This window comes from Rhea americana, unplaced genomic scaffold, assembly GCF_003343005.1.
Source record: "Rhea americana isolate MKP2758 unplaced genomic scaffold, rheAme1 scaffold_2, whole genome shotgun sequence".
Taxonomy (NCBI): domain Eukaryota; kingdom Metazoa; phylum Chordata; class Aves; order Rheiformes; family Rheidae; genus Rhea; species Rhea americana.
This window is the reverse complement of record NW_028186149.1, coordinates 9,185,887-9,204,520: the sequence shown is the minus strand read 5'-3', so window position 1 is coordinate 9,204,520 and position 18,634 is coordinate 9,185,887. Positions and strand designations below refer to the sequence as shown.

The 18,634-nt window shown below is 35.6% G+C and overlaps 1 protein-coding gene across 2 annotated transcripts; it reads left to right on the top strand.

The window, feature by feature from the left end:
- Positions 1 to 707: 707 nt before the first annotated feature.
- USP8 (ubiquitin specific peptidase 8) lies at positions 708 to 18,565 on the top strand. Of its 2 annotated transcripts, XM_085303452.1 has the most exons (19): positions 708 to 878; positions 1,745 to 1,889; positions 2,343 to 2,428; positions 4,607 to 4,751; positions 5,416 to 5,473; positions 6,225 to 6,369; positions 6,693 to 6,855; positions 8,061 to 8,205; positions 8,379 to 8,599; positions 9,734 to 10,330; positions 11,604 to 11,693; positions 12,324 to 12,404; positions 12,790 to 13,052; positions 13,861 to 14,073; positions 14,546 to 14,756; positions 16,132 to 16,368; positions 16,879 to 17,021; positions 17,422 to 17,554; positions 17,771 to 18,565. In XM_085303452.1, exons 1-19 carry the CDS (start codon positions 775 to 777, stop codon positions 17,954 to 17,956), a joined length of 3,366 nt encoding a protein of 1,121 aa, XP_085159578.1. In that variant the 5' UTR covers positions 708 to 774; the 3' UTR covers positions 17,957 to 18,565. The 2 variants fall into 2 exon arrangements, with proteins under 2 accessions (XP_085159578.1, XP_085159579.1); XM_085303453.1 differs by lacking the exon at positions 11,604 to 11,693.
- Positions 18,566 to 18,634: the final 69 nt, after the last annotated feature.

Genomic DNA, 18,634 nt, shown 5'->3' with positions numbered 1-18,634 from the left:
ATAACATACTTACTGGCTTTATAGTCAGATAAATCTCCAGGGTAAGGTGATTAACATTTGTAAGTCACTGCAAATTTCTTTTCCCCTTATTTCATTATTCTTCTGGTGTTTGAAACATACTGTAAATAATTCCATCATTTGGTGGAGGGAGGATTAATTTATACTTTAACTATTCAGCTAATCTGCTTGCATCAGTAATATTTAGAACTAATAAAAGAGGACTCTGAAAGGACGATTACGTTTGAATAGCTGCAGTTTAAGCAGCTACAAGATTAGTTCTATAACTTCTGACAAAGAAGTTTTGCCAACTCCTAGAATTCATTTTTGCCTTTTACATTTGCATTATAAGTAATTACCTAGAATAAATAGCAATTTTCATTTTAAAYAAACAGATGCATTTGTCTATGTATTTTTCTAGAGTAATATCAAAGACATSAGCATGTTGATACTGATGTAAGCCAGGTTATAGTAGACCAGATCAGGTGCTGCAACTCTGAATTGTTGCCTAACAATTAATTTATATTTAGAGTTCTTCATTACAATATAATCTCTAACTGTGTAAATTCCAGGTGGTCTTTTATTACTGATAATTCACTTATGTAGGGCAGATTAGGTAATAATCYCATACAGTTAACTATAAAAACTGTATTAAAATGATTAATGGAATACAGTTGTGCTTTTTCTACCTTTTTTATTTTCTTTTCCAGACAAATATTGATAGAGACTTCTGAGAAGTTGTGCCATCCTGGAAGAGACATAAGTAACAACATTAACATGCCTGCTGTAGCATCTGTACCTAAAGAGCTATATCTCTGTACTTCACTGAAAGATCTCAACAAGAAGACAGAAATAAAACCTGAAAAGACCAGTACAAAGAGGTAGCTAGACTTTTGTTTTGAATAGTTAATCCATAATCAATTAAACTATAGGTAGTGCATAGTAAGTAGAGTTTTGTACTTACGTAAGTTAAATGATTCCTTCTGTATTTTAAGTCTTTAATCAGTTTCCCCTTTGAGGAACTCTTGATATTAGAAGTATTATGCTACTTTTCTGAGCCTACTCTACTCAGATAACTATGTTGTGGACCTAAATTTCCTCAGTTATTTCTGTTAGGTGTCAAATCTTTGATAGACTTGCAAATAGTTTTCTCAGCTATCAAATCAGATATGCTTACTGCCTACAGAGGATAACTTTATACACTACCAAAACATGACTTGGACAGAGAATAATGCAAATGAAAGTTTGAGTGCTTTTAACAAAGTCTATATAAATGCAAGTTCATAAAAATAGTTCAGCAATTGGAATGCTACATAGAAATAGAAAATATTTTACCTCTGGCATTTTTAGACAGTCGGATGTTTTACTGTGAATTAGTTTTTTTTCCCCTTGAAAGAAATAGTTGTTTTGAGAATGGGAAAGTTTGTTCATTCATATATACATATATATATATATATATATATATGAACATGTGCCATATATATGTATATTTTTTTTTATTTGTATCTCAGTTTGCTATTTAATAATGGAAGATTATGAATAAGTTTAGTAAACAACGTGGTGAAAGGAAACATTGTTTGGGGAGCATAATTGTAGTTCGTATTTAGGGAAGGGTTTATATTGAGATAGTAAAGCAAACATTTAATGCCTGGGTAGAGACTGTGAACACTTAAAAATGGCATCTTGTGGTGAAAAGGTGCTTGAGGATAGGTCAACAATCACATGCTTTACTGCTCTTTGATTTCAGTTATGTGCAGAGTGCCGTTAAGATTTTCAAGGCAGCAGAAGAAAGCAGATTGGACAGAGATGAAGAAAAAGCTTACGTCCTGTATATGAAATACGTAACTGTTTATAATTTTATTAAGAAGAGACCTGATTTTAAGCAGCAACAGGTATATAGCTTTCTGACTGACTACTTCTGCATTGGTAGAAACACAGAAGATAGAAAGGAACAGAGAAATAGAAAGTACAGAGAATTACACTAATGCATATTCAAAGGATTACATTGATATTAAGCAAGCTGTCTCATTTGTGCTGACATTTTCTTTCCTATTTTTGGTGACTGTCATTAATTACTTTCACAGTTTGCTTTTGTCATTTACACTTTAGGTTTATTAATTGCCAGATGYGTGAATATTTTTAATGCAGAGGTAATCCTGTTACCTTTCTCAGCCAAACCTTTCCTGGTGTGGTACTAAGGAGTTTGGGGCTTGTAGGAGAGGGTGTTTGTTGTATTCATTATCATTATACTATCAGTCTTCTGTGCATTAGATGCTCTTGGTATACCAGAAGTAGGTGTTATTAAACAGTATTGTTAATGTGGGTGGTGATGCTTGTAATTTTAGGATTATTTTCATTCAATTCTTGGACCTACAAACTTGAAAAAAGCCATTGAAGAAGCTGAAAGACTCTCAGACAGCCTTAAACTCAGGTATGTGAATATGATACATTGATAAAATACTGTTCATTATACTTGAAGCCTATAACATTTACAACTAYGGGTTTTCCTGCTGCACACTAGTAAGGGATTATATTTGCAGTAGTTTGTGGATACCTGAAACTCTTGAACTTAAATTGTTTATCTGAGAAAGTCTGTTAGAGAGAATTTTTGTCTTCACACATTTCAGTAACTTACCACTGTCTATATGGTCTCGATTTTTGGTAACTATAAACTTGTTGATATTTTCTGCTACTTTTAATGTCTCTAAGGAGAAGAAAACCCAGGATTTAAGCTATATGTATATCAGAGCCATTTCATTATAATGGTTTTCATCTTAGGGATAAATGGAAGCCAAATATAGTAGCAACATGCTCCTAAAATTTACCTATGTCTAAAAGCTGTCCTAATGTGGATTAGTTTATACTAACAAAGTTCCTTTCATTTCAGCTAGCTAGCTACACATTTTCTCTGCGTTACCACAGAGAGACATCTTTATGGAAAAGCAGTTTTCCCAGTATATACCTGGGGTGATAAAGGGGGCTTTCGGTAGCACAGCTAAAACAGTCAGGTTACTTTCTTTGTACCATAAGCCACAAAATTTTGTCAGTCAGTAGCTGGAAGGTAGAGTTCTTATTTAGGTGCTAGTTAATACAGTTTGTTTTTCCAGCCTTGTTCGCTTTTTCACATCCTTAGCAGCTCCTTTTCCTTCCTCTTGCCTCCTCTCCCAACTCTCTCCACTCAGCTAAGTACATGATTTTTTTTTCTCCCCTCTCAACTAAAAGTTGAGCTAGTGAAATATCGCTTGCATAGGAATAGAAATTCCTACACGAATGACCTATTACGTGCTTCAAAGGCATATTGATGGGTAAATGAGAAGTTAAGGGGTAGATGTTCCATATTGGCTAAGTTCAATGAAAAGCTTCAACATGCTTCAGTACTTTTAACTCCAAAGGAGAACAAAATGCCCTGTCTTGACTTAGGACAGGACCTTTGCCAAATTTAGAAGCCTGTTTAAAAATAAAGCTACCAACATGGTGTGCTCCTCATGGATAATGAGTGGAATAGATTCTGAAAAGAATACACTCAGAGACAGAATTTGATATGCATGAACTAGTTCATTAACATAGTGCTCTTGCCATGAAATACAACTGGATAGTAATGGTCATATTACCCTTGATTAAGTAACAGCTCATTAAAATGAGCAACTACTAATACAGTTCGGTGTTCATGTCTCACTTGACAGGTTTGGATCAGTCATCGATGTTGTTAGTTCAAAAAAAGATCTTGTTGGTTCTGTGGATCACTGGTAACCCTTAAAGCTTCTCAAAGGCCAACCCTTAAATCTTTTCAGAGCTATATTAGATTTGATTAAGTGCTATTTAACAGTGATGTGGCTGTACAAGCCTGCAGTTGATAATCTAAAGGCTGTAGTTTAGAAGCCACTGGTTTACAATATTGCGACTGCCTTGCCAATGGCAAAAGGCTGGGAAGCTGATTTTAAAGTCTAAGGCCCTAGGAAAAGGATAGCTATATGCAAGACCTGTATATACCAAAAACGTTGAGTATGTGCAGTTCTGACATTGACTTCATTGTAGCCTCAGTGTTTAAAATAAACAGCGGAGGGGATTAGTAAGGTCATAACAATATTGTAAAATTAACTTACATCCTGAAGGATGCTTGCAGCTAGTTGTGATCTGACTTCTGAGAAAGAGGAAGCTTAGAAAATTGAGCTGTCTTATTCTTAAGTGGTAGTGGTGTTAGCAGTGTTGCAAAACCAAGTAAAATTCTTGAGGTGGTTGGTATATGGTATTGAAATTTACTCATGATTCATCAATATTTCTAATTTCTAAGAAATGGAAAACATCTAGCAATACCATAGTTAAGCATGACCTCAGTGTAAGGGTCGGGGCAGAGGCAAAGTAAATCTTAAAGCAGTGGCTATGAAATGGAACCCAAAACATGATTTAAAAAACAAGAAAACCATCCCAAGAGTGGAAGAAATAATATGAAGTCATCAGGGAGGAAACTGGAATTTGCTGGAAAAACAAAATTTCACAGTACTTCAAACACCCACCCACTCTCTGCCYGGGAACTTAATGATTTTGATGCTGATTATACAAGGCTAGCCAATAATGCAATATTGGAAAAAAGGCACTTTTCCCCCAATAGATATGAGGAAGCTGAAGTTCGGAAAAAGCTTGAAGAGAGAGACAGACAAGAGCTGCAGAAAAAGCAAGAAGCAAAAGATGATGGAAAGAGTTCAGCCAAAAATTCTTCAGAAAGTGCAGTGGATTCCAAAGGAAAAAGCCAAAGGGTAATTTAAAATGTTTACAAATTCTCTAATTCACTTTAAATACATAGTTTTGATCTATCATTTGGTCTCAGCATCTACTTGCAGTTCAGGATCAGTGTTGGGTTCTTTGAGGGTGGGTGGTTGTTATATTAAAAAAAATACAGTTTATACTCACCATAACCTTTTTTTGAGATTTCTTTGGAAAAGGCTGGGTCCTTCCAAATTCTGAGCCACTGAGCCATGCAGAAAATAGACTAGCTTTTTACCAAGGGACTTCTATTTACAGTAGAACTGCAACCGTCACCATTGCCAGAGCTACCTTGCATAGGAAACAGAAGGTTTCTGCATGGTAATAAGCTGGTATTACAGATTTCATGCCTTGTATTTAGGAGCAGTAGCATAGCAGGGAACTTACCTCTTCACAAATGCTTCAGGAATTTCATCTAGTAGATAGTATAGGTCCCATGTCTTATTGCCTTTTTAATTGGTTTCTATCTAGGTAGGGCAACTTTATCTTTCTAGTGTTTGTCAACATAACTTTAGAAGAGGCTTCTTGTTTTTCACTTTTTTCTGTGGCTTTCAGTCTAACCAGTTTTCTTCAAGTTTTGTGAGAGTCAGTGTCTGTTGGTCATCTTGTTTCTGAATATTAGATAAAAAAATTATCTTTCTTCTTCTTTCAATGCAGATCAATGGTGAGAAGAAGCATTCACTGGAGAAAAACGATCAGTCTGACAGTCTGAGTGGTAAGAGACATATTCCTACCAATGTGAAAAGAGACTCCATATTCCTAGATATCTCCAATTTCTCCAGTTACAGTTCTTTCTAGAAAGAGTTACGTCACAGAGCAATTTGAAATTGTTAGTATCCTGTATTTTGGTATCAGTGACTTAGTAATTAAAGCTCTGTATTGCAGCCTTCATCACTTCTCTTGAACTTAAAAAACTGCCTTCAGTTTTTCAATGCAGTTTAATGATTAAAGCTGAACTAACCCAAGATGGTCAAAACGGAAATAAAAATGTCTTCAAATGATGGGCAGATTTCCAGCCAAGGATGAGATGTGTCAGCTCTTAGTTAAATGAGAAATCCCCTCCATGCCCTCACTCTCCCATTTCTTGCTCATGTAGTATGTGAGGATGTTCTCTAGAGTTCTCAACTGCAAAGGAACATCTGCAGCATGCAGTTCATGGAATAACTGCCTATATAGCTTCATTTAAATGAAACTACAGAGAGTTTAACTAATCATTGAAGTGTTCATATCGTCTAATTCAGCAGATCCACTGCTAATTACTATAGCAGTGGAAGCAACAGGAGCCAATACATTTTAGTGTGTTTTACCTCCATGACTGTTTGGGAAGAGCATACATGAATGGATTCTGTACACACGTTCTGTTTTGTTTCATCTGTTTGCATTCTTGATTTCTCAAGTGAGATGTGTTCATAGCTATCTACATTTATAATGTAGCTTTTTGCTTCTAATAACTTCTGTATCTCAAGGAGGAGTCACTGCTGAGAAATTGTTTGCAATGATGACAGACAAAAACATTGAACTGATCATAATGGATGCTCGAAGCCTGAAGGATTATCAAGAATCCTGTATTCCAAGATCTATCAGTGTCCCAGAAGAAGCTATCAGTCCTGGGTATGGAATAATATTAAGTGATAGTGAAATACYTAATTTTTCTTGAAGTACTGCCTTATTTACTTCCCCATGTACAAACTGATGGGGTGAGGAGGAAGTCACTATATTAGAAGGATTATGTGCTATTAAGAGTTTAGTTTAAGAGTCCCTGGTATGTGTGATGAGATACATCTCAACAGATTTGCTTTTGMATGTACTGACTTTAAGCCAGATCAGATGTATTTTATCCATAGATACAAGGATATAAATGTATATGGATTATACATTCTTGAACAAAATGTTACTTGTACATTTGTCTTTAAGTGCATGTTAATACATTTCAGGGTTACCACTAGTTGGATTGAAGCTAGACTCCCAGAGGATTCTAGAGATCCATGGAAGAAGAGAGGAAATTTTGATTATGTTATACTGCTAGACTGGTTTAGTTCTGCAGGAGACTTAAAACTGGGAACAACTCTTCAAAGCCTGAAAGATGCGCTTTTTAAGGTTGGCAAATTTGGCTTTTTATATTACTTCATCTCATAAGAATAAGAAATAAAGAAGCTCTGAAAGTATCTATAATTACAAAGCATGTGAGAGACTTGAGATGTTTTAGGCAAACATCTTGGATCAGTTTTCAAAGACTGCAACTTCAAGAGACTGTATTTCTCTATAAAATAAGCACTTTCCCCTGCTTATGCTTTAGAAGTGGACTGTGTAACCAGTTAAATAGGTGAATGACCAACATGATTTAACTCCCCTCCTCAACAACTAGCTCAAACTTTAGGTTCTTGGCTGACAGAGATGAGAGATTGCATTCTTACCCATATTAGCAATGTGATTTCTCATTCTCATGAGCTGGCTGGCCACCTAGTATCTGCTTAGGCAAGCCAAAAGAGGCTAACTCTCCTTTGTAGTCCTGTCAGCTGGGCCCTTTCTAGAAYGGGGGCATTTGTGCAAAGGAGTCTGCAGAGGCATTTTGAGAATAGCTAACTTCTGTGCATTACTGAACATTGCTTTTAGGGAAACATGAAYTTAAATTTGGGCTTTACCAGTGCAAGGAGCTTCTAGACTCTAATGAGTATTAAAAAGTTGCTCAAAATTTTTAAGTTAAAATTCTGGCTACAGCTGTGTTGTCCCTACTTTATGTAGGTCAGTCTTGTAAAAGACTGCACATCTTTATTCAGAGATAAAGTTCAGGCAGTTCTGCCTGTTTATTGCTTTACAGRAAGGCTATGAGCTTTGTGCATGATTCATGTCCTAGTACTGAAGGCATCAGGATGAGACCAGTCTTGAGCCTGAACTCCGCAGACTTTTTCAGAAAGTTAATGTTTTGCTTTCTAAAGCTAATGCCCCTAATCACACAGCAGGATCATCAAATAAGAAACTGAAGCAAATGTTACAATAAGAATATTTGTTCTGCATAGAGGATTGTTATCAGAACAAGTAGTAAGTAGTTCTATTTTGGAAAAATTCAGACACTGTTGTAGGTAGAACCAGGAGCCTCACGATGTAGAGCATTCTCCGAACACAAAAGGAATCCCTATCCCCAAAGAGGTTTTGCAGMCCCTATCTAGTTCTTATTAGGGAATTACAAAAATAACCGCTCTCAATGTGATCGCTGGACACAAACTTCTACAACATAAAAGTTAGGATTTAAAAGTTTCTTTGCTATTTTTAAAATCACTTAATTTCAACCTTTTTCYTTACAGTGGGAGAGCAAGACTATACTGCAGAATGAACCTTTAGTCCTAGAAGGAGGTTATGAAAACTGGCTCCTTTGTTTTCCTCAGTACACAACAAATGCTAAAGTAACTCCACCCCAGCATGGCAAGAGTGAAGCAGTGACTGTTTCTTGTAAGTATAAAGGATGACACCCCTTCAAACATTCATAATTACTGGATGTAACTTTTAAGCTGCTCAAATATATTTGTGATAGCCTCATTCTGGGCTAGATCTCTAAATAAGTTTTMGGATCTGGTAGAGGCTTTTTTCCCCCCTCCTCTCTTCTCCCCTCTTTCTCTGTCTAGTGAATTTTACTTATCCATCTCTGGAAGAGCCAKCTCCTGTTCCACCTGTTATCGCTTTAAAACCATCTCCAATAGAAGTAACTGAGAATGAAGAAACAGGAAGTAATTTGGAAGAGAGACTAAAATCRCTTAACAGACCAAGCATACAGGATTCTACAATTCCAAGATCTGACAGTTCATTTGTAGTTAACCCAGTATCAATTACAAGAAGTATCCCTGAGGTAAGCCAGGGGGCAGGGGATTGTGTGTTTTGTTTGTTTGTTTGTTTTAATCAGTGCTATTGTAATGTTAAGCCACTAGAGATCCACCAAGTGTAGAAGCCTAAATTATTAAGAAATATTTTCAGTATTTGTCTTGTCAAATACTGGATTACGTAAGTACAGTGGTGCAGAGACCACTGATAGCCTTTGAAGCTGTGGTAGGTAATACACAGAGCATTATTAAACTGAATGTACTTAACATACTTGCAGAGTTTTCAATTTAGATTTTGTCATGGGTGCCTGAGAAATTGAGGGTCAGCAATTACTCATGAGTTCAGAAACTATAAACAAACTTATCTACTGAGGACATACATATCATGAAGTAGGGAGAAAGTAAGTTATGCCATGTCTTACCTTGGTTGTTCCAAAACCCTTCTTTCTGAAAGTAGTAGTCTGTCACTCTTGGCACAATAGTAAAAGTATGAGGAATTTTTTTGTTTCTTCCTTTCACAGGGAAGAAAACAAAGGAAAGCAAAAAGYCCCCTCTAAAAACAAACAAACAAAAAAAACCCTACCTTGTAGGGCACTTGCACTAAATAATTTGTTTTCCTTGGCAGGTATTTTATTTGTTTTAGATGCTTCCTCTAAATTCAGATTTTAGCCAAGCAACCCTAATCTGTGAAAAAGGCCTTATCTCTAGTCTTATCTTCTATTTCAACATCAAACACAACCTGCTCTCCTAGGTCTGAGTGTAAGCCATTCTTAAATACCTCTCYCCACCAAGCAGATCTGCCTTACTCGTGTCATGTGATTGAGAGCACCACACCCAAATTAGGGTGGCTTGATTGCCCTAAAATGTTCACCTTTGAAAGTTTGAAAATGAAAATTGAACTATAGTAACAAGTGCTTAATACTGTCCTTAGGATTCTGTAGAGCTTGTTAATTCTTATCTCATGTGGAAATTAAGTGAATACCTAGTTTCCTTAATAAGTAATTTGAATAATTAGATTTACTGAAGTTGAAAGTTCATTATCTCTCTGGCAGAAGTAGACTTTATRTCATCTTTATTCTTTCACAGATCTCACTTAGAAAAAGTTTAGCTAACAAAGCAGTAATAGTTGTAGTGAAYTTGTTGTTCTACACTTTGTGTTACAGGTTGATCGTACTAAAAAGCCTTCAGTTAAACTTCCTGATGATAACAGACCAAAATCTGAAAGTACAATCAGTGACAGCCAGCTTGCTGAGAATGGACGAATCATTCCAGACCGGTCCACAAAGCCAATACGTGATGCAAAGAACATTCTGACAGAAGAAGAAAAAAGTCGCATACATGCAGAAACTGCTGCCATGTTAGAGAAGAACAAACGGGAAAAAGAATTGCGGGAGAGGCAACAAGAAGAACAGAAAGAAAAACTCAAGCGAGAAAAAGAAGAACAAGAACAAAAAGCAAAGGAAGAAAAGAAAGAAAAGGAATACAAAGAGAAGTTAGAACGAGCCAAAGAGGATAAAGAACAGAAGGAGAGGGAAGAACAGATAAAAAGAGAAAAGGAGGAAAAAGAACAAGAGAGAACACACAAAGAAGTAATAGAAGCAAAAAAGCAAAATAAAAATGAACCAGAAAGTGTTGATGCAAAAAGTATTGAGACTGACAAAATATCTATGGAAGAAAGAGAAAAGGGAACCAGAACACCAGAAATGCAGAGACGTGCGTTGGGTGAAGCATCTCAGACCTTTGTAACCACCTCAGGCAAGGTTAGTAAGAAGAGAGAAAATCATCACCAGACTTGGAGTTATTATCTAGTATGATTTGTGAATGYATCTTGTAGTGAGACAGTATCAATCTGGAAATTTTAAATATATTTGAATTTTATTTAGGCCTGTCATTTTTGCATAAATACACAGGAGAAAGTTGGAACCAAGACGCAAAAGATTAGATTTTTACAGACAACTTAGAACGCTTGGAGTCTGGGTGTAGGTGGACAGCAAGAGATTCCTGTAGGATTAGAAAAAAAAAAAAAACTTTCCACAGACATGGAAATAGAAGGGATGGCCCATAGGCTGCTATTTTCTGTTTCAGCTGTAGAGACATGGTAACATTCAATCTCTTATGTCAGCCCTGTAATATATACTCTTATTGTAACATATGCTAGGTTAGTAGCATGTGTTACTGTATTATCGTAACAAGCTCATTAATATATAACCGCTGATATAATAGAAGATTTTGTTGACTAGCATAGGAAGCAAAGCAATACCTAATCTAGTACACTTGTTGAGAGCAGTCCAGTTCCAAATCTTTTGAAGTCACGTTTTCTTCTTTCCTCAGAACCATAAAAAATTCACAGACCTCTATGAGTGTAAAATACTCATCTGATTGTGAAAGAAAGGGCCATTTGTGAAGTCCTGAGTTAATAACAAAACAGATGCCTTAACTACTTTTCAAAAATATATTAGGTTATTTTTCTTTTCTTGTAGTTGGTATTTGACACAACTTTGTTGATACTAGTGTAATACTAATGCACAAGGAAAGCCAAAGTAAAGTTTCCTGGGAAACCATAGCATAGCCATTTCTAGGCTTTTGTTTGCCTGACAGCATGTATTCCTGCCCATGAAAAATAAAGTCATAATGTTGGCTTTACAGTGTGCCGTGTTCATAGATGATCTTTGTCACGGTGACAAGTACAAGGAAAGAAAATCTTATGTTTTAAAAACAAATTGTAAAATCCACAATTCTTACTGGGGAGAGTGGTGTGGGTAGAACTTTATTTAGGAGCGCTTGAAACTAATGTGCCCTGTAACACCACATTCAGCTATAAAGGCTATTTCAAAGAATTGTTATATAGGCTAGAAAAAATAAAAAAAGATCAGTTCATTTGCAGATACCTACTCCAGCCAGTTCTTGGTGGCACTTGTATTTAACAGTGGCAGCAAAAAAAAAACTTTGCTTTTTCCCAGTTCTGCTTTATCAGTCTTCTTTACTGACGTTCCATAAGAAAATTGAAAGCCTTTTCTCAAAAATCTTTTACAGCAAACTGGGGTTAAAGGACAACCAGACAGTGGAGCTCAAAAACCAGGAGCCRTTAGAGAGGATTCTGAACAAGATACTGAAAGACTTAAAGTAAATACAGTGTGTTGTATGTAGCCAAAAACAATCAAGAGCAGATGCTTCATGATGATTGTATTATGTTAAACTCCACTTCATTTTAATTTTTAAGTCATCTTCTTAGGAAAAGACTGTRCCATGTTCTACAGCTGTATTTGCTTTTTTACATTTGTCATTCATCTTCAAAATAYGTATTTGAAACTTCCACTAGAAATCATTTTATGTTTCTGATGGGATTAAAGTATTCTAGACATTTACCATCTCATGCATACTCCTTTGCATCTCACTTTGGAAAGGCGAGATGATCATCCTTATAGCTTAACAAAAGTATGTATTCCTAATAAAGTGGCTTCCTTAGGGAAGGAACTAACTGTTTGTATTTTTGCAAGATAAATTGCCTTTTTTTTTTTTTTTTTGGAGCATATCAACAAATGGAGTTTGTACAGATTGAGTGATTAAAAAAAAAAAGTGGTTCAATATTACTGTATTTCTGTCCTAAAATAAGTCACATTTCTAACTATAGTCAAGGCTTTCTTACTGAACTGTTCTRTATAAAATCATTCAACTACGTAAGAGAAGTCACATACAGATTGTTTTTCTGCATAACTAACTGTACATACCTTACATTTCCTTTGTATTTATTAGTCTCAGCGGGAGCCRTTAATGAGAGCACGAAGTGAAGAAATGGGAAGGATAATACCAGGACTGCCTGCAGGTTGGGCAAAGGTAACTTTCCATTCTGAAATTATAATCAAATACTTTGTGCAATTTTGTAATGAATTTCAGTTGCATCGTATTTCTAAATTAGATTTTGTTCAATTCCTTCTTCTAAAGTTTCCCAGTTTTTTTCCGAATCTTAACATTAATTTTTAATGAAACAAGTGGAGCTCATCTGCAGCCTCTGGTACTGAGCAGTTGCTGTTTGTTTATTTTGGTGTAAGTGATGTCTTCCAAAAAATTTAATCCATTAACTATTGAGTCAATCACTACTGTAATATCTCAATGTTTGAAAAACTCAGACACTGTTCTTACAATAGTTCATAGSTAGGTAAGTAAGTTAGTGATGGATTTTTTTACCTGGCTTTGAAACAATCTGTTTTTCTCTCCCAAGTTTCTGGATCCAATCACTGGAACCTTTCGTTATTATCACTCGCCAACAAATACTGTTCATATGTATCCACCAGAAATGGCTCCTTCATCCACTCCTCCATCTACCCCACCAACCCATAAACCCAAGCCACAGGTGACTGCTGAACGAGAAAGAGAACACTCCAAACTGAAGCGCTCCTACTCTTCCCCAGATATAACCCAAGCCATTCAGGAGGAGGAGAAGAAAAGAATTCCTGTAACCCCTGCAGTCAATCGTGAAAATAAGTAGGTTTGACAAGTTACAGCATCACAATTCATGCAATATGATAGTATGTAGGACTTTGTCTTTATCTTGCCTTATTCCATTAGTATTTTCTAAGTACTTTGTAAAGGCATGCAAAAGTTTCTCTGACAGACTTAAATTTCATYGCTACAAGTTCAAAATGTATAGGGCGTTTTTGAGAATTACAGCAATTATCATCCAGTAACATGAATTTTTGAAGGTCAGAGTGTTAACTGGTCAATAGTTGCTTTTTGTGTGGTGGTATTTGTGTCAGGCTTCTGAAAACTTGTGAAATGAAGAGTTTCAGTTTTTAAACTGAGTAGTTAAATCAAATAAGAGTTCATTTTTCATCTATGAATTAAAAAAAAATACTGATTAAGTCTCAGCCTTCTTACAGGCCAGTATGTATGGATTTCTCATTATTCCATTGACTAGTCTTGAATACCTGAAATGACAGCATTTAGTGACTTCCTATGACAGGGTATTTCATTTCCCATGAGGGAGGATTGTTCTGTTACATTACGTGCACAGTCTTGCTTTTCTGTGTCCATTGATGCGCAAGACTGCCTCTCTAAACAGAGTGGGAACAGGGATCTCTTTTAGAGCCTGCTGATACTTGGCTGGAGAAGTCTGTTAAATGCCGTAACGCATGCTGTTTAACTCCAAGGTCTAAAATATGCTGCTTTCTCAGAGCTTCAAAGTGATTTGTGAAAAGACAGCTGGGTCACTGCATGACAGAATGGAGCACTACAATGTGCCTTGTTCAGTGTCAAGTCTGGAACTGTTTAAATAAAAAATTCTTCCTTACAGACCAATCTGTTACACTAAAGCTGAAATTTCAAGACTCTCTGCATCACAAATTCGKAATCTCAATCCTGTGTTTGGGGGATCGGGACCAGCTCTCACAGGACTTCGTAATCTAGGGAACACTTGTTATATGAATTCCATACTACAGTGTCTGTGCAATGCACCACATCTGGCTGATTATTTTAACAGAAACTTGTATCAAGATGATATTAACAGGTAACACTCTCTTATTCTCCTCCTTTAATTTACAGTTGAAAAAAGAATGTTTTTATAATTGTTAATTTTTTTTTAAATCAATTATGTAATGGAATTAAGATTTTAAGGAAGAAAACGTCAACTTCAAATCTCTGAGAGTTTTTTCAAGTTCAGAGGAGCTTAACTAGACAGTCTTACTTTAATTGTGCTCACCATATTGAGTCTCTTGACTCAGACAAAATATTTGAGTTGCAGTTAACAAAACAAGCTGAAAATATTTGGACCTTCCACTAACTCAATTTTGAATATGGAACTAAATACATAGTATGTAAAATATATATTGTCAAAGTAGACAAAAATTTTAGTTCAGTCTTRCAAGTAATTATTCTTGGTGTAAAGAAATTACATTAAAACTGGGATGAAGTCTTGAATTTATAGTAACAAAACCTTGTTTGAATGGCTCACTGTATTTTATGTCTGTTTAATTGTACAGGTCAAACTTCCTAGGGCATAAAGGTGAAGTGGCTGAAGAGTTTGGTGTAATAATGAAAGCTTTGTGGACAGGACAGTATAAATATATCAGTCCAAAAGATTTTAAAATTACCATTGGGAAGATTAATGACCAATTTGCAGGATATAGCCAGCAGGACTCCCAGGAATTGCTTCTGTTTCTAATGGATGGCTTGCATGAAGACCTAAATAAAGTAAGTAATACACTTCTAATTAATTATACATCTGTCAGATGATCAAGAGAAAAGTTAAAAGCCTTCTACTTTATAAGAGGAATTAAGTGAAAAAGCTTTGTGCTGAGGAAAAAGATTTAAACTTTTTTTCTTTTTTTTTAAAAAAAAAAAAAAGCTTCTGGGTATGCTTGAACAAGCATTTCTRCTGGTTTTACCTTCTCTGCTGCTGTTTATAGGCAACGTCCTATGACCTCCCTGTGTCTGGGAGGTCCCAGAGTTGCTAAAATGGATTGCTTTTCCTATATTTATGTAGATTTGGAGGTCCTGAGGTCTACTCTATTTTGCATCACCTGTCAGAAGTCCCGTGTAGAGGTTAACTTTTGTATCTTCAGGCCAAGTAGTTGAAGAGGCTGAGCTCAAAGATGCTGTGGTTTACAGAATAAAGGGACAGTAAGATAAAGATTAGGTATCAATTTACTTTCACTTATCTGAGATGTGGTGGGAAAACCCTTTAATAATATCTTTATGGCATTGGGGTACTGGTATCCCCAGAGTCTTCACTTGTCAGGCTCCTTGAATGATTGAATGTCCTTGTATCCAGAGGACATGTAATCTGAAGGTTTTCAGCCTGGAGAGTACAGGCCATTRAGTCCTGTAGAAATCTTCTTAGGAGTTTGCTAAAGGTAGGAGAAGCTTTCTAGGAGAAGCAAGTTTTGTGCTGTAACCTTAACTCCATGATAAGCACCTGCAAATAGAAGGAGGTTTAAAACAACTAGTGTAGGTCATTATGCAGTAGCAAAAAGACTTTTTAAACTGAACTTTACTAATAAGTTGAATTTATAATAAAACTAAACTTCCTGATCATGACAGTTATTAACTTAGTGCTTTTAGTCCACAAATCTAGGTTGCTGTACATAGAGACATATCTAGTTTTTAGTAACAATTAGTAGTTATATATAAAGTAGTAATAACTTTTAGGGAAGTGATCTGTCATTCCCTCGTAGATGCCATCGCTACTGAAAGCTAGCAGGTGGAGGTGAAATACGAGTCTAATATGAGTCTTTGAGGGCAAAGTAGGTACTTTAATACATTTCAAAAGCAGATTACTGGTATGGCAYTTGACTTTTGCAAGAGACCAGATCAGTGTCTCAAAACAGAAGTTTTTCACAATTTAAATTAATTTATAGTGGATGCATATTAATGTAGAAATTGATTCTCTTAACAGAAAAAGGTACTGAAGAGAACAAAGGAATAAACATAACTGGATAAGAAATAGATGGCTACTCTGATGTTTAAATAATCTTTGAAATGCTCAATAATGTGTTCATCTATAGATGAAACTTTATATTTTTATATGTTAATATATGATTAAGGTATTTAAATTTCTGTTATTCAGGCTGACAATAGAAAGAGATATAAGGAAGAAAACAATGATCATCTTGATGACTTCAGAGCAGCAGAACTAGCTTGGCACAAACACAAACAGCTCAATGAATCCATTATTGTGGCACTCTTTCAAGGCCAGTTCAAATCTACAGTGCAGTGTCTTACATGTCACAAGAAGTCCCGGACCTTTGAGGCTTTCATGTATTTGTCACTACCACTTGCATCCACTAGTAAATGTACACTGCAGGTAAGCTGGCACAGGAGGGAARCTGCTTTCTCAGTAAAAACATTTCTTTTCACAATTTTGTTATGATGCTGCTTCAACYCAGCCTTTTGTTGAAAGGATTTGTCAGTATTTCCAACTTAATTTACAATTACCTGAAACATGAGCATGAGTCKTCTTTATTTTTTTTAATTTCTCCTAAAGTTAAAAAAATAATAATAATTTTAAAATACAAGCAAGATGGAAATACTTACAGTCTTTTCTGCCACTGTGACTTATCGTGTTTGTCTTTGTAGGTCATAGTATAAATTTGTTTTTTTAAACAAAATGTTGGTACATTTTGAAAGACTTGCRGCTAATTAATGTTTGCAGTAAAATTCACTTCTACACATGGACTGAACTCAGCTTTCCTCATCTTTGTAACACGTAGCATGCAGATAATTGGTGCAAGTTAACAGCCCAACAGGAAACAAACATTTGTGCTGTACTTTCTTAACGCCTGCCCTTCACAATCTGTTTCCTGTTTTGTTTTAGGAATGCCTTAGATTGTTCTCCAAAGAGGAGAAGCTCACTGATAACAATAGATTTTACTGTAGCCATTGCAAAACTCGAAGAGATTCTTTGAAAAAAATAGAAATTTGGAAACTACCACCTGTTCTTCTTGTGCACTTGAAAAGGTATGGCATTGAGTGGTGACAGAGTAACTAAAATAAAGTGACTAGGCTTTTATGGAGATTACTCTTTCTAATGCAATTTCTAAACATTTTTAATTACAGAAGTTTCTAGATTGTATTTCCAGCTGTAATGCTGCAAGAATTTTATTTTTCATCTGATGCCTGTTTTACTAGGCTGTAATTCATGAAACACTTCTACAAGTAGCCTTTYAAATTTTCTGTATTAAGAAACATATGTGTGCAAATATTAACAGAGTTGTGGGCCAAATGTTCTCTGTGAAACCGCATTTCATCTTCAGTTGCGATTATATCCAGGTTAAAAACAGAGACCAAACACTGCTTAACATYCTTTGATAGCTTCTGAACAACCTGTAACTTATTATAATGCTTTTTAATTCTGTAGATTTTCCTATGATGGAAGATGGAAGCAAAAGCTTCAAACCTCTGTAGATTTCCCATTGGAAACTCTTGACCTGTCACAGTATGTTATTGGTCCAAAGAATAGCTTGAAGAGATACAATCTTTTTTCAGTATCAGTAAGTAACCATGTCACACTTGGAAAATTTACCTGGTCTTTATGTCAGTCTGTGTGATCATCTGSGTTTCAAAGCTACCTACCTGGTTGCAGATGAAATCGTAGGCCTAAGGCATTGGTATTTCATCAGAAATCTCACATTCCAGTTTCTTATCCTAACCAGGGAACAAATGGCAGCTTTCAAGGCCATCAGTTCTTTTCTTCTTACGTTTTACAGAATCATTATGGCGGGTTGGATGGAGGACACTACACAGCCTACTGCAAAAATGCTGCAAAACAACGTTGGTTTAAGTTTGATGACCATGAAGTATCTGAGATCTCAGCATCATCTGTGAAATCCTCAGCTGCATATATTCTCTTTTACACTTCTTATGAACAGCGAGCAGTGGAGATAGCCACATAAAACAGTGTGGGTTAAAAAAATGGGTTTTTTGGTATAAGAGAAAATAGCTATGAGAGTGCATACAAATATGCAAAATTGTGACAAACATACAGTCACTTAAAGAACCTGGGGATGGTTGCAGTAGCTTCTCTGCAGCAAGCTCTTTCTGATCAGTACTATAGCTTAAATCAGAAGACTGATTAATTATGCTTGTGGTAATACCGCCATCTGTGAAACCATTTTAAAGGCATACTTGCGTTACCATTTATTTAAAAACAGCTATATTTTTAGCCTGCTCCAAAAATAAATTCTAACCTAGTCATTTGAAATCTATTAATGAGTAGCTTAAAATGTCTTAAAATCCCAAGGCATATCTTGATTCATTTTTTTCTTTCACTGTTATGGCCTTTTCACATTTCTAACCTTAAGCTTGATTCTACTGTGAATACTCTAGAATGATGTAAACAGTTAGGAATGTAAGTGTACATATTGATTGCATACTTGCACATCAGAACTATGTATATAATAAAATGTTGTCCTTTTTGTGAGAATCTCTAAAACTCAGAGGACTGCTTTTATCTGCCAGTTCTAAGTAATTGCAACACCACTTAATAAAAAAGCAGAGCTGTATTTTTGTTAGCTTTTGTCAATATTTTTGCACTTCAGTTATTCTAAACAAACAAGATCTTCCTTTTTATT